The sequence below is a fragment of the Falco rusticolus genome, chromosome 1 (genome assembly GCF_015220075.1).
Source record: "Falco rusticolus isolate bFalRus1 chromosome 1, bFalRus1.pri, whole genome shotgun sequence".
Taxonomy (NCBI): Eukaryota; Metazoa; Chordata; class Aves; order Falconiformes; family Falconidae; genus Falco; species Falco rusticolus.
This window is the reverse complement of record NC_051187.1, coordinates 89,520,512-89,536,280: the sequence shown is the minus strand read 5'-3', so window position 1 is coordinate 89,536,280 and position 15,769 is coordinate 89,520,512. Positions and strand designations below refer to the sequence as shown.

The 15,769-nt window shown below is 43.0% G+C and overlaps 1 protein-coding gene across 3 annotated transcripts in view; it reads left to right on the top strand.

Moving 5' to 3' along the window:
• Positions 1 to 15,769, top strand: part of LOC119148860 (meiosis 1 associated protein) — a 36,598-nt gene that overhangs the window by 908 nt on the left and 19,921 nt on the right. For all 3 annotated transcript variants that reach the window (XM_037389482.1, XM_037389474.1, XM_037389493.1), the window contains exons 2-3: positions 7,205 to 7,497; positions 11,841 to 12,023. In XM_037389482.1, the coding sequence (XP_037245379.1) occupies positions 7,249 to 7,497; positions 11,841 to 12,023 (432 nt within the window). In that variant the 5' untranslated portion in view covers positions 7,205 to 7,248. The remainder of the gene's footprint in view (positions 1 to 7,204; positions 7,498 to 11,840; positions 12,024 to 15,769) is intronic.

Here is a 15,769-nt window from a genome sequence, read left to right as displayed (position 1 = left end):
GCAGAAGATGCAAATAATGAGGCAGGAGAAAAGTCATGGGAGGAAAGGGTAGTGCTGGCACAAGAACAGTGGTGTGAAATGGCCAGACGCTGCACGTTTAGGGTGGAAATTACTGGAAGGTTTCTCATCACTAGAGCACTGAGGTTTAGGAGCGGTCTGGCAATGGAAATGGGGGGACAGGAAGCCCTGATGACTTTAAAAGTGAGCCTTGACCGGTTAAATGGAAGCCACATGACAGGTAAGCTGTGATATTAAGGAAAGTTTCACTGACCGATCCCGTATTCCCAATGCAGTGTGGCATCGGTGTCTTACACATCCTGTCATGGGGCTGCTTCTAGCGTAACCTGAAATTGTACCACTTGAGCTGAAGTGCAACTGGCTGCCAGTGTAACGTACAACCTTCAAAAGAGTGTCAGGTGCTTGGGAGGTAGGAAGGGGGAAGAGTAAGGAGAAGCAGGCCCCTGATGCGTTATTCTGCCCAGGAGCTGACAGGAGCCCCTTTGTTTTTCCTTTGCTTCGAGCACCGGTTTTTATTTGGTAGAGGAAAGCAGTTTGAAGAGGGAGAGGTTGGAGCAGGGGTGTGGCTGCTCTCCAAAGCAATGTCCCCTGCCAGACTGTGTATTTCCTTGGCCAATCTACTCGAGTTTTGCTGTGAAGCAGCATTGACTCCTGGGTGTTGCGGGTTACTGTACAGCTCGTGGGGGAGCTGCGTAGGGAGGCCGTAGCCTCTGGGGCATCGGTGTGTGCCGCAGGCTGGGCTGTACTGAGGATGCAGGCCTGGGGATCAGGAGGCTGCCTTCTGCTCTCCTTCGCTAACTCCTGCCTCCCCTTGGGGCAGACCTGGGAGGAGCAGCTGTTCCAGACCTCCTTCCCAAAACCCTCTTCCCTGCAGCAGTTCTGTCTGATCCAGCCTCTTCCTGACCACAGTTCAGCAGAATTTGGTCTTGATGGAGAAAGAGAAGACTGGTGGCTTTGGTCTGACATTTGTGATTTCAGCATCACTTCTGGCCATTCAGGTGCAAGCCCTGTTCAGTCACGGCTGGGAGGATCCTGTGTGGAACCAAAGCAGAACCCAGACCATGATGTGAGATCTCTGGGTCTGACCCTGAGCAAGGAATTACCTCAGCTGGCCAGGTGCAAGTACAGAAGGGAAAGCGGTATCTTAAACTTTACCCTCTTTGGCATGTAAATGCTGGAGGGTCTGTGTTACAGTGAGGCAGCTGCCTCTACTTAGGGTGCACATACCAGAGTTCTCTCCTGGTGCCATTAACTAAGTTGCTGTATTCAAGAAAATAAGAAGAGGTCACTCCTTTGCTGAATGTGGCTGTTGCCACTGACTGTTTTGTACGCTGGATTCATGGCTAGAAAAGACATTTGGAACATGTGAGGTTATGGATTCAATGCCATTCTTGGGGTGAAGAGTTCACATTAGATACCCTGCCTTTCAGAAAAGTGCCCTGACCATCAGGTTAAAGGATATTTCAAGGTGTGATGGAAGGGAAGTAACAGTCCCCTCTGGCTCCGTCCTGTTTCATTGCATTGAAAAGGACTTGGGATGCCTTGTGTCAGGGAGTAGGAGAAAGAAAGAAAGAACAGTGAGCCTTGCCTGTCTGTAAGGTTTTACTATGGAGGACAATTCTAGTCAGCTCTGATATGTGCATGTATCTCACAATTTCACATGCACTTACTGAAGCACCCTCAGCGATGATTGCCTGTCTACAGTTGTGTTTTGAGGCTTATGAATTATGCAGGGTTTTATCCGTTTAATGTGTATGTTGACTTCATATCTTTCTAGTTTCTTAATCAAGATGCCAGGCAAGATAGAGTATATGCCCTGTGAGGCTTCATTAATCACACGTATAATTTCATCAAAAAGATATTACAATACCTAAAAAGTTTTAATTCTGAGAGTTCCAGCACATCACTCAAAGTGACGTCCCTCATGGTAACACAGCTATCCTCAGAGCATTCTTGATGGGTTTTATGAGTTGGCTGGTTGTTGTATAGGGGCACTTGGGCATATACATTATGCATCAGCTTGTCCTTGTTTTGCTTAATCTGTCAACACACCAATTGATAAGCATTCACAATCATTTGCTGCATCGTTTTTAGTGATTCAGAATTAGGAAATGCTTTTTTTTAAACTCCTATAATGTTATGATTCCTCTTCTTTTAAGAAAAAAAAAAACCATAAAGGTTATAAGGAGTGATTTTAACACTAGGAGAAAGTGACTGTTCTTACTAAGATGTAGTGATTTTATGTCAATAAAGGCACAAGCCTAAAGCCACTTATGTGTTATTGGTTATAGCACTGATGCATAGAAAAACATGTAATATCTGTTTTAATACAGGAACTTGAATAATTTTGTTTTCAGTAGCTTGATATCATGCTAGCTTTTTTGTCTGTTTTTATTCTTCTGTTCATCCTGACCTTTTTAAATAAATGCCTTCCTTTCTAGGCTAGGTAGACAAAAAGATACATGCCAGAGGCCGTCCACACTGCATAGCCACTTCACAGCTCAGGGTTCTCTATGGCTTGCTGTTTTTTTCCCTAGTAAACCCACTTATTTATGCAGCTTGAGCTGTTTTTCCCCATGAGAATATCGCATGGGGTCTTGAAGTTTATTCAGAAAATGACACGTTAACCAAAGCAAGTTGGTTTATGATAAATGATATATAAATATATAATTTATGATAAATACAGGAAAATAGTGACACAGGGCAAGACCCAAGATCCATCTGCTCCATGAACCTGTGACCCACAGCAAATGCTCTGGGGGGAGTGTAGCGAGGGGGTGAGTCTGCAGCGGTGCTTCTGTGCTTCAGCAAACCACGCTCCTGCCTCTGGCTATTTGCAGCGCGGGGACTTCCTGAGTTGAAGGTGACATAAGCTCTTATCTTCTGCTACCTCTGCTGCTCTTTTGGTTAACTGCATTTGCTATATTAAAATGCATGGTATGCAAATGACTCAGTTTGATAAGCAACTGTGTTAAGCCCTTATAAATGATTCTACTTTGCAAGGTCAGTGTTTGTGTCTTCTATGAATTTTATGAAGTGAAATTTTGTGTATCATCTAGTTTCTGCCTCATCAAGTAAAAAAATAAATTGCTGTATAACTGCGGTGGAAACATTTTACAGAATAGTCCTTGTTTATAGATACCTGCAGTTTCTCCATTAGCAAGCTCTTTATCTATTGATTGAGAGGATTCATTGTTTTTTATAGTAATATGAATGCTTCATAGAGGCAAATTATACTCTGCTGACTCTCCTGTCTTGACCACCTAGGCCTATATGTAATCCCACTGAAATCTATTGACTAATGAGGTATTTTTTTTTGCATAATTATGCTACTGTTTTTTAATTTGTTATTGACTGCATTATATCATTGTTTATGATTTTGCCTTATGACAATTTTGCCTTATGACAAATAGGCTCTTGCTATCTTAATCATTTTGCATGTTCTTTGTTTAAGCAAGAACATTATGGTTACTCTGGAACTTGCTCAGCTCTGAGATGAGTTAAAGGTTAGCAGGAATGGTTCAGAGAGCTCCCGGGCACAAAGATCCCCTTTCTGAAATGTAAAGCTCACAGTCCTAGCAGCTGCAGATTAACGTCCTCTCTAACCACTAATGGGAAAGAGAATAATTAGTTTTTCTCTAAATGCAGGTCAAAATATTTATTGCACACTTTTCTGCATCATTAAAGAAAATCATATCCTTATAAGCTAATAGCACATTTATAGTATTTGGAGATTGTCTCTTTCTTGATGTGTTTAAGGAGTAACTTTTATTCTTTAATAATTTACAGAATAAGTCTTTATTGTCCTTAAACATGTTGACTGTTACTGCGTGCTGGTGCCTTTTTTCCACCATTTTGCATGCATTTTCTTGCCCATAGCTTTTACTCATTATTATCGCATCTCAAGGTTTCCTTGGGTTCATTCCCTACTTCTCTGCAAACTGACCACTGTTAAAGTAGTTGTCTCCATAGCTGTAGGATTGTAGGGCTTTGCTACTCCATAAGCCATTCTTTATACTCATTCTCGTGGTTTTTTTCTTCCCACTTAAAGAGTAAGGTTGGATCCAAGTTTTGCTGGTTTCTTACATTAGAAAGGAGATGGAGACTATAGTATTCTTTAACCAGTGGCTTTGATGTCACCTCTCATTTACACTTTTTTAGACTTGGCTATTATTTGATGGGTTTGCATAAGTGGAACATTTCGGCACATAGGATAATATGCAACTGCAGAGTGTCACCAGCACTCACAAGTCACTCAATATGGCAAAGTTTTCTTTCTGTCCTTACCTTTCTCATTTCTGAAAAATGTATGTCTTCTTGCATTGAGCAAAACGTACATCACTGTTAGCAACTAGCTCTGACAGTTGGTAAGTTCTGTGTTATTGAGCAATAAGTTAATGTCATATCAGCTGCTAGAACTAACAGTTTTCACTCATGCACACCAAATTACAATGTAATCCCTTAAGCTAGGCTCTCTGTCAGTTCACTTGCTGCTTAAATGAAGATGTGATTTTACCATAGCAACCAGTTAGACTATTATGCAGAATTCTTCAGTTATCCAACCTCATCACAGCGAAGTGTAACTGGTGTAGGCTGTGAGAGAGGTGGGCAGTGTGCACTGTGTGTCAAATATTGTACAGAGAAATGCATATAAATCGTACGGATAAGACACCACAGTTACGAAGACATGAAATTCATTCACTTGATAAAGAGCATAGCTGATGAGGGATCCATTTTACTAAAGCAGTTTAAAATAAGCATAGTGCTGTACAGTGCCAGCAACAGCAGAATTCATTCAAATTCAGGAAAACTGCATCTTTTTCAGAATCAAGGCTCATGTATCTCTCTGAAACCAATGCAAATCAAATACCCAGCTCTTCTAGATTTCTTACTGCCAGATGGGTTTTGTTTCCTTGTTTGAGAAAACACTGGGGGCTTGCAGAGTTCAGTTGTATGAAGCTTCATCTCAAAAAATACAGACAGACAAGTATTTTCCCAGATCCAGTGAAGTAATTTATTAAACTCTCCTGTAAATTGTAAAGCTCCAGAAGAGACTCTGATTAAAGTGGTGTCTAAGAGTTTTTCATTTTCCAGTGAAAATGTATCAGGTTACTAGTCAAAACAGGATAGCTACACATATGTACATGATCTGTATCTGTATCTATAACATTTTCACCAGTTCTGAAATGTTGGCCTCAGTTTTGAAATTCAATCTGTGATCACTCTGTCTTGCCTTCACTGACAGGCATCCTAGAAACACAGAGTTTTTTTCTGATGATCAATCAAGTAGAAATGTGTTTCTTGCTCTTTTCAAGACTTGCAGAAATGTTCTGGGGGCTGTAGGAAATATAGTAGCTTGTCTGCTTGGTGAACATAAAGGAGTTATTTGTCTCAGCTCAACATACCACACAAATTACAGGAATGCATACTGGCTTGGGTTCTAACCACAGCCCAACTGCGTAAATCCAGGGTGGCTTCAGCTTTTACTAAGCCTGCTGGGGATTTACACAGCTGTAGGAAGAAAGAATTTATTCTAGTTCATATTGAGAAGGTGTGTGCAATTATACAGACACTTTTCTGGGCACAAATAGACTTGTAAGGTTCCATACTGCTGTTATTATCAAGATCAAGATACAGTTTTGAAGCATTTTCTATAACCCTAGAAACAGCACCAAGTGCTTTGTTGCAGATATGCTCAGATTTAGTGAAGAGCAGATTCTAGGCAGGATCTCATGATGAAGGAAGAAAATCAGGTTTTTTAACAGGAAAGTGCTGAATCTTGTGCTTAAGATGTATGCATTGACGGGAAAGGGGGGGACGCGCACAAACATCACCTTTAAGGTGTGAGGATGGGTGCATGTGAAGACACTGCCTCTAAACCTTTGAGCCGAACTATGAGGTGCTCACCTGGGGCTCGGGGCTGAGTGGTTTCCTCTGTTTTGTACATGCAAGGCACAGGAAGGGCACAAGACCTGACAGCACACCCCTCTTGTTTGCTTCGTCTCTGCTTCCTATTTCACAGAAATGGTCAACTTTTCTTAAACGCTGGGGGGAAATGTTAGAGGAGCACCAGCTGAGCCTCCTGTGCAGAGGTATGTAGTGGTGCTGCTGGGTGAAAGGGTGGGCATTTGAAAGGAAACGTAAAAAAAAGAGGCAGGGAGAAATGTATCCTGACCAGGCAGTCTGTTCATGTGCCTAAGGGATCTGTGGTCCTCCAGGGCACTGCATCCAGGAGCCGGGAGCTGAGGGGCCCTTATCTTTCCTTTCCTTCCTTGTGCAGGCTGTCGCCTGCAACACTGGCAGCACCACCGAGCTGTTCCGACAAACCTCTGCCTTGTTTGGCACAGCCCTGTGACATGTGGAGCACAGCCACCTCTGTGCACAGCATTCCTAGCATCTCCAGCCAGCTCTGGGAATCAAAGCCGGTGTTTGGCCGAAAACACTTTCTGCTGGAGTTCCTGACATTACAGAATATTTAAATCTTGCAGCACTCCCATGTTCTTGAATAGTATGAGATAAACTGCTGGGCAGCCTTACCACTGCATTCATAGAGGCTTTTGTCCGTGCAGAGAGCTAAGCCCGGGTGTTAGATACTCTGAAGGATAAAGGCTGGTTTTCCACCATCCACAAAGCAAAATTTCTGTATGTACAATATTTTCTCGCAGCATTGTGCTGGCCTTTTTTTGGATGTGACAGCTACTTATCTCATACTGGGCATCGAGGAGTGGGGACTGTGTTCTCCTCAGGGTGCTTGGGTATAATCACTTGGACACTGCAGAAGTAGGAGGAGGAGTTCAAAGTGTTGCTGTCCACCAGCTGCTGGAGATCACTTCTCTGCTGGAGACTGGTGCCACGCATCTGCACCGTACCGAGGGATCATGCGACAGCATACAGCTCATCCATGGGCTAGGCATGGATTAACATGTTACTGTTAACATTTTTAATGGCTCCACTTGCATCTGTAAGGGGGTATCTGCCATGCATTTTGTTTAATTTAACCATTTTTTGTTCTGACTAAGCATTTTCCCTTGTCTTTGTGTGTGTTTATCTTAGAGCACGGACAACAATTGCTTTGGCAAAAGCTGTAGCAGTCTTAATTCGTTACTGTCTGCTATGTCTTGGGTTGCTTTCAGGTGAATGGTAGAGTCTCACTCATTGCTCTTATTTGTTGATTTTTCCTGTTCAGGTGCAGATGGATAACAGGACATTTAATACCCATGTTCAGAAGCCATGAATTCCAGAAAATTACTCTCAGAAGCACGGAGAACGTTTCCTGCTACTAAAGTACACTGCCAGCAGCCAGCACGGATTCTCATTGTGGATGTCACATCACCATCCCAGACCAACGCTTGTTCGGTACTCTCCGAAGCTCTAGAAAACACACTCTGCTTGGCCTGTGCTTTGACAGGCACCTGCCGTGTTCCCCTGCTGAGCCTCTACGTGGTGCAGAACCAGCAGGAGTGTCTGCTTCCCTTCACGGTATGTGCGGAATTATGTCTCTTGGGATCTGACAAACACGAATGAAATGCATTGTTGCAGTTCAGTAAAGAAAGTTACAGTTTACTACAAATGCATCTCTAAAATTAACCCTTCTCAAAGAGCAGTTTCATAGACTTCATGGAAGAGGTGAATTTTGTGAAAGAACGGTGTTTAAAAGGGGTGTCATATATTTGATCTGTGAAGTTGCTGATGTGCATAAATTAGGGTTTTTGCTGTTCCCTTCTAAAACATCTGTTGTACCTCTCCCTTTCATATGCTACCATCTGCGCTATCTGTACTGCTTCTCTGTCGAAATTATCAAATGCAGCTCTACAGCTATAATAATTTGGGTGGTGAAGCGCTCTGTATACCTGTTGATTGCACAAATATTACCATTTTGGGAGAGGTTCCAGACATTTAAGGGGAAAGGATCAGAATTCAAAAAATTGTTGCCAAATTTGAGAAATATCCTGGAATCACAGAATCATTTATGTTGGAAAGGACTCTTAAGACCATTGTCCAACCATGAACCTAACACTGCCAATTCCGCCACTAAACCATGTCCCTAAGTGCCACACCTATATGGCTTTTAAGTACAGAGCTCTAAGTCAGTGACAACAAGTATTTCACTCATCTAGGGATCTGCAGTGGAATAAATGTAGGTGGAGAATTACTAGCAGCTCTACAATAAAAGTTTGGGATTACACAGCATCATAAAGTTCACAGGAATCTATGACGGCATACTATTATAAGTAGTCATACTGAGCACTCTCATTTACACTGCATTAGTGTAAACACACAGTATTAATCCTTCCACTTTATTCAGCGATGGTGAAAACATTTTGAAATATTCTGTTAAGTTTTCACATCTCAGGAAAGGTAGCGGCAGCTGCGGAAAAAAAATCGGAGGTCAACAGTGATTTTGCAAATGTGATCTGCAAGAAGACTGCGGCTAATGGTAGTGTTTATTTTGTAGACCAGGTTATAGATAATGTGACAAGGATAACTAAAGGGATACCAAAGAAACGTTTTCTGGAGATACTGTGAAGTCACTGTCATTAGGGGCTTTAAGAACAGATACTTGTCTTGTTTCCTAGGAGAAATTTACATGTAATTCATCCTGTCATGTCACTGTAGGATGGACTAGGTAATCTGTTTCACAGCAGGTTCCAGGCCTGTTTTCTGTGATTTTGTGTTATGTCCAAGTTAATTTGTAAATGTCTGGGGCCAAATACCTGCTTTTATATCTGTTAGGTATGTACTGACACTGATCCAATGTGTGCTGGCTGACAGCAGTCTGAGCTCTCATTTGGTGATTAATCACGGGCCACCAGTGTGCAGCTGCACTTTCACACAGTCCCTCTACTTGCTCCATCATATGAAACATCTGCTTATGATAGGCTGTCTTTTTTATTTAAACAGCAATTCCTTATTTTGATAATCACAGTTTTTAAAGACAAAGGAACCCTTAGGTCATTGTTTGGCTTCCTTCATATTACAGGCTATTATATTTCATTAAAGTACCCATATATCATTAAAGCTCTTCCTCCAGAAAGACATCTAGTTTTGATCTGAAGATATTACAAGGTGGAGAATCAAGTACTTCTGTTGATAATTTCTTCCAGTGGTTAATCATTGTCATTGTGAAACTTGCACCTGGTTTCTGACTTGCATTTACTGACTTTAGCTTCCAGGGTTTTCTTAATATATTTCCTCTTTTGGCTAGATTGAAGAACCTCGATTTTATACTTTCTTCCTCTCCTCCAGAGAGCCTCCAGCTGATGGGCCCTCTTCCTACTGGTCTTCCCTTGGGATGGGCAGCCATCCCCCACAGCTCCCAGACCTTCCCTGACAAAAAGGACTGAAAAAGAAACAAGGGAGAAAGATGTGAGCTACAGAGACTAGCAAATGAAGAAAGTGGATGAGGGTACAACACATGGAAAGAGCCAGATGGTGCAGTGAGCACAGTGTCTGCCCTGGCTCTTGGCAGCTTTCATCTCTCATTTCGGTAGCTTCTCTCTGGAAGCGATGGGGTGTTGCAGATTAAAATGTTTTGCCAGACGCTGCAAAGTGTGATGTTAGGAATTCTGGGAGTGGCGTAATGAAAGAGCAGGGTCACATGGGAAGAGAGATGTCAAGGCCACTGGCACTGAGCTGGGTGTCAAGTGCGCCGAAGAGCGGTGCAGTCAGAAAGAGTTAAACGCCACAGTTTGTGCTTAGAAGTTTAACTTATGTCCAAAGCACATTCCAGAGTTAAAGCTGCAGATTGCGTACACTCGCAATCTAAGTTAGCGTTTAAAGTAGCTGTGCATAGACAAGAGAAAATGTAATTTTGCTGGTGCCAGTTCCGACGGACAAGTACTTAACTGGACTTCAGGCTGCCCTGCAGCCTGTGCTGACCCCTGCTCTGCCGCGGTCAGGATCAGTACTTGACTTGAGACAGCTGGCTTGCATCTGCGTGAGCTGCAGCTGCCTCCTGGGGTTTGCAGGGCAGGCATCTGGACTGCAGACAATCTTTCTGTAGCACTTGGAAGAGGCTCCTGGCTACATCAGCTTGGTGCATTTATTGAAGATTGCTAACCTCACAGAATTGACATAATGGGCCAGACACTTCTTGCACTGTAAGTACAAAGTGTGGTGTCTTTCCTGAAGACTGCTCTCTTCACTATTCTGAGGGGAGGTTTGAGCCATCCCAGCTTTCTTCCACACCGTATTTACAGAACCATCAGAGCTGTTTGTGAACGCAGTCCTGAGACCCCTGGTTCATAACTTAGTCACATTGAAAGACCATGCTGTAAACCATGGCTTCTCAGGGGAGGTTCGGTGGGTCTGAGCTCCAAGCACATGAAGTGAACAAGTCGTATGTTCATCTATTGCCTCTTATGTGAGGAAGGTGACCTCTGGCAGCAGTGTCTTATATTGCTTCAGAGAGATTTGGTAGAGTTCGCTAACAATCTCTCCTATAGCCAGAATTTGCCACTTTACCTGCTGGGTATGTCTCAGTCCTTCAAGTTCTTCTTGAAGCTCAGGTGAGCTGACATCTGTGTGAATGCTAGCTGAGATGCTCCACACACTTTTGAATTCTGGGTGCTCCCTAGCATTGTCATGTCTATGCTAAGGCCAGGTCGTGGCAGGGTCATAGATACCAGGTAGCCTCAACTAATACGGGGTGGAGAAGGAGTATGAGAGTGGTCTACCATGATCCTTGCCAGCCTGGTTCATGTTCAGACTGCCTTCTATGGATTTAGGTGACCACTGCAAAGTGACGCCAAGTTCAGGGAAGTGCTGGGTAACATACGTGATACAAGGGTTCAGCAGCCCTGGACTGCAAGCAATCTAAATCACCACAGCTGTCAGTGAGAACATGGCCCAGTACCCTCCACCAAGCCATGAGACTGACACAGAGCGTCGTAGTGCAGCACAATGGGTTAATAATCTGTGCATTTATAATCTTCATCTTGCCATCATAAGTCAGACCAGCTGTCCTCAGGGCAGCCGTTTTACAGTGGTAGCTGTTGTCTGGAGGAATAAAACATGTTTATAAATGACAGCTATAGAATCATTTTTTCTTTCTCATGCTTGCTGTGGTAGCCCATCTTTGAAGCAGGAGGGTTCATAGACCTTCTATCAGTATTTGCCTTTTTGATAATCATTACTGTGGTGTATGCCCTAGAAGAGCAGTATAAAAGCATAAGAAATGCCCTCCTGAGTCAGCCCAGCTGTCTGTCAGTCCAGGCTCTAAAGCAAGGGGTGTTCTGTGGGAGTGCCCCAGCCCAGGCGCTTTGTGCAGTTCTTTCTCCTCGCGCTGCCCTACCCCACAGCTGGTGTATTAAGAATGATAGAGGATACATTTGAGGCTGTTCCTCTTGGTATCTGCTCCCGGACCTATAACCCCCTTTCTGAACCCACTGCCACAGTCTGACTCCAACCCCTTCCGAACGCAGGTTCCAGAGATCCGTAGCTCAAGGAGTAAAGGCGTACCGACACGGCAGGGGTGGCTGTGGCCTGGGGATGTCACACCGCCTCAGTGCTGCTTACATCTCAAGTTCTGCCTCTGTGTTATGCAGGGCCAGAGGAGAGGGGCATGCCAGACCACTGCATTTTGGCTAGCAGCAGGCAACAGATAGACAGCTGAAAACTTGAGGAGTGATCATGCGTGTTGTCAACATAACAATCAGCTGTTTTTGATTCATATCTTTTCACTGCTTTTTGACTTGGCTCCTGCACCTAGTCTTACCTCAGTGCAATGAATGCAAAAACTTCCTTTCATATGATGGAAAAATATTTCATATTATCAGTTTGATGTTTCCAGCCTTTCAATTTCATTGAATTCTGTTTTGCAGCAAGTGAAAGAAAACTTCGCACGAATTCAAGCTTGCATTTCAGAGCTCCGTTCACTACCAAGAGAGGGCTGTTTCCCACAGCGGGGACATGGAGTGGTACAAGCTGTGCAGGATGGATTGCAGCAGTTCAAACAATACAGCAGACACACAGCAGCAGGAAGCTCAACAAATAGTTCTGTTGAGGTAAGAAAATGTTGGGAAGGTTGTGGGAGCCATCCACCAGACTTGCCACTTGTTAGCACATGAAGGCAATAGTCTGTGTGGTAGCTAACAACCATGGGAGGGAGAGAGGAATTAAGAAAATAAATCCTCCAAAAAACCCCATGTGGCAATCTCTGAATGCTCATGGAAGCTAGACAGATTCAGGTTTGACTTGCTTATGGAGACTGACTTACTTTACAGTATAGAAAAAATAATTTCATTTCCAGGCATTTAATTTTGGATGGTTTATTGGATTTATTTTGATTACTTTCATGGAAGAACTGTGTCAAAGGCAAAGATATTCACAGTACTTACGGATGTGATTTTCCTTGAAGCCTACAGTGACATTTTGCAATTATAGTGCCTGGAACTTTCACTGATACAGTAGGATGTTTGTACAAAGGTCCTCATTGTGCCTGAAAGCATGCCCACAATTCATTGCAGGTGAACCCATACAGACAAAAGAAACACATTTCATCTTGAGAATAGTTGGTGTGGTTGCAAAGGACAGGGTTTTCAAACAATCACTTTTCAGGGGAAAAAGAAGTTATGGTCAGTATTTGGAATAATAAGAGGGTTTGTTTATAATTGGTATTTTTCTTTACTCAGTGGTAGCTTGGGAGTTCCACAGGGCTCCTACTCCGCAAATTGTAGTAGGGGTCCCTTACAATACATCATTGGCAACAGCTGGGTGAAATAACTGAAGTCTAGAAAGACCATTGCAAGCTGTGTACAACAGACGGCCCCTGAAACTCAGGAAGCCTCGTGTCTATCCTTGGCATGCATCCCTACGCTGGGTGAATGGAAAAAGGATGATCTCTGACACCTTTGTGGCAGACACAGAAAAAATGGGGTAATCCAGTTGCTTTGCCCATGGCCCAGAGAATTAGGGGAGAACTGTGCCTGCTGTAATCCCGATGCAGCAGCACTTTGTCCCCACTCCTTGCACTTTGCAAGGCCCCGAATAAGGTGCAGCTGCCAGTGCATTAAGAGCTCTCTCTCACTTCCCACTTTATGAATCATGCTTTATAAATATGTACCTCTCATGTTCCACCTACGCTCATGTAATTTAGGAAGTTTCATAAAAGACAATCTAAAAGCGAGTTCTACAGCTAAATAAGCATTCCTGCATCATGAAAGGTTGTTTCTGTTCATCCCAGCTCTAGGCTATGTGTTAGTCTACATTCCTTGCCACAGCAGTTCCCAAACTTCCTTCTAAGGAGGAAAGCCCTGGGAAGTGGGAGTAAAATGCCTTGAAACACCACATGCAAATACTTCCTTGCTGCTGAGGCTTTGTGAAGTTTGAGATTGGCTGTTGACAGTTTGCCAGGAGAGAGTAGAAAGAGCAGTGACTTCAGCTAAACAAGTCTTGTTGGACAGGCTGGTGACATGAGTTGGTTTGTCTGGGATTTGTCAGATACCACAGACAACAGTCACCCTTGCCAGCTCTGGTCTTCCCTCTGAGTTGCTCCACACTAACTGTATTTCATTCCCTGTTTCCACTGCCTCACTTCTCTTTGAGCTATTTGTGACAGGCATCAAGTGTTTCTTCAAAGAATGCATGCCTTATAAAGCAGAGGGAAAGAAAAATTAAGAGTAGCTTTTCTGTGGCTTCATTAGTGGATACAATTTATAGTGATCCTATTTAATTTGAAAAATATCATAAAACTAGAGAGAGAATTCAAAAAACAAAAAGATCTGAAGCATTATAGTACACTTGATTTTAGCACAGGTACTGGAGAAGGTACTAAGAGCTTCCAAAAGGCAGCACATCATACCTGCCTGTCTTGAGGAAACTTTAGCTCAAGTTTAATTCTGTGGAGAATGTAAAGGATAAAGGACTTATCTCCAAGCTGGCAATCCTTCCCATTCTGCATGCTGCATAAATGTGACCTGCAGATGAATTCAGTCTTCTGCATATCCCAACAAAAGGAGTTTCATAGACCTAAATGGGATCTAACGGGTGGCCTTGGCCTTTAGCTTAAAAGTAAATAAGCACCATCAGATCACTAAGGAGCCAGGAAATGAGCAGAAGAGCACCTATAATTCTCAGATCTTTGATGAAAAATAAAAGCAGGTGATCACAGAAAGGCAGAAGGGTATTTCACCTTTACAAAAGGCTATGTTTCTAGAAAAAAAAAAAAGGCAGCTTTCTGCTTCAGATACTTCAGTGATTGAAATTTTGGTTTCATCACAAGCATTTACTTTTTTATGCAAAGCTGGATTTTTATTTGTTTCCTTTTCTCAGAAGGCATTTGAATGTTTTTGCTCAGATATGGTATCTTTTAAAGAAGGGGTGTGTGTGTGTGTGGAGTGTACCTGCTTGGAAGTAAAGCCTGGATAACTTAAGCCAGTTAAAATAGGCATTTTTAAATTCAGCTGTATTAGGTAGACCACATGTGGTGACCAAGTACTTAACACCTCCCACAAGCATTTTCTATTCACTGTGAAGAGAAGTAGCAATTCTGTTTCTGTGATACTTTAAAGCATTAGTGGAACATGGCACAGGTTTGCCGTAAGAGCTGGTAGATGCCTCATCCCTGGAAACATTCAAGGCCAGGCTGGACGGGGCTCTGAGCAACCTGGTCAAGTGGAAGTTGTCCCTGCTCATTCATTGCAGGAGGGTTGGACTAGATGATCCTTCAAGGTCCTGTCCAACCCAAAGCATTTTGTGATTAGAAAACATTAGGAGAGGTATTTCTGCATTGAACTATAAGGCACAAGCAAGGGAAAATAAGCCCTACTTCATCAAATTTTTGTAATTCTCTAGTTCCATCTCTTTTTCAATGGGGTGAATGTCAGGTTCTACCAATACAATTTCTTCCTTCTGTTTCAAGAGCTTCATACCTTAGTTAAGTGCTCTCATAAATCAGTTGATTCCAGTTAAGATTTAATGTAAGACTTATCTGAAGTGTTTGTTGTTCATCAATATTTAATGCTTTGTATGTTGTTGTGGTGCATTAACGCACCACAAAGCTTTCCACATGTTTCCATCCATGTGGAAGAGACTATTCCGGAGCTGCATGCTGGGAACATGCAGCCACTGCTGTGGGCAGCGGAACAGCCTGGCACATGCCTGCTTCGGCTCAGTGGGAAGGGGCAGGAAAGACAGGGCAGGACTATGAAGGGCAGCAGGGTGAAAAAACATAGTATATTAGAAGCTGTCGATGAAGTACACTTACATGTGAGCTAGCAGAAAGGCAAGTGCATAGGGAGGCATTGTGGTGGTATTTAGAAGTACAGTTTCTCTAGCGTGAGACCACGATAGCCAGTATTTATAGCACATGAGCACCACTGGTAATTTGCTTGTGCAAATGAGATGCGGTCTTCAGGCAAATTTCCTAACAGTTAAACAGCAAAGAGGCAAGAATATTCCTAGCTGACTAGTAAGCGCAGGAGGCAGACTTTGTTACAACTTGCAATCATTTAAAAACAAGTATCTGTTAAAGGTATTGGAAATGCGTACTCCTTTGAGATCCTGACTTCAGAGCAGAAAAACCACCAGCGTCAGTGAAGCTAAACCTCAGCAGCAGCTGCAGGGCAGGAAGTGTGGTTGATCTGCAATAGGATGAAAAGCATTTTTCCGGTCACCAGTAGCCTGTTTTTTGTCAGATTAGGAAGTATAATGGCATTAAGGGATTATATCTAGAAAGTGTGGTAAAACTAAGGGAAGTCACAGTAGCTACCTCAATTTTTGTATGTGGTAAAATACTTCTCCTGGTCTCTGA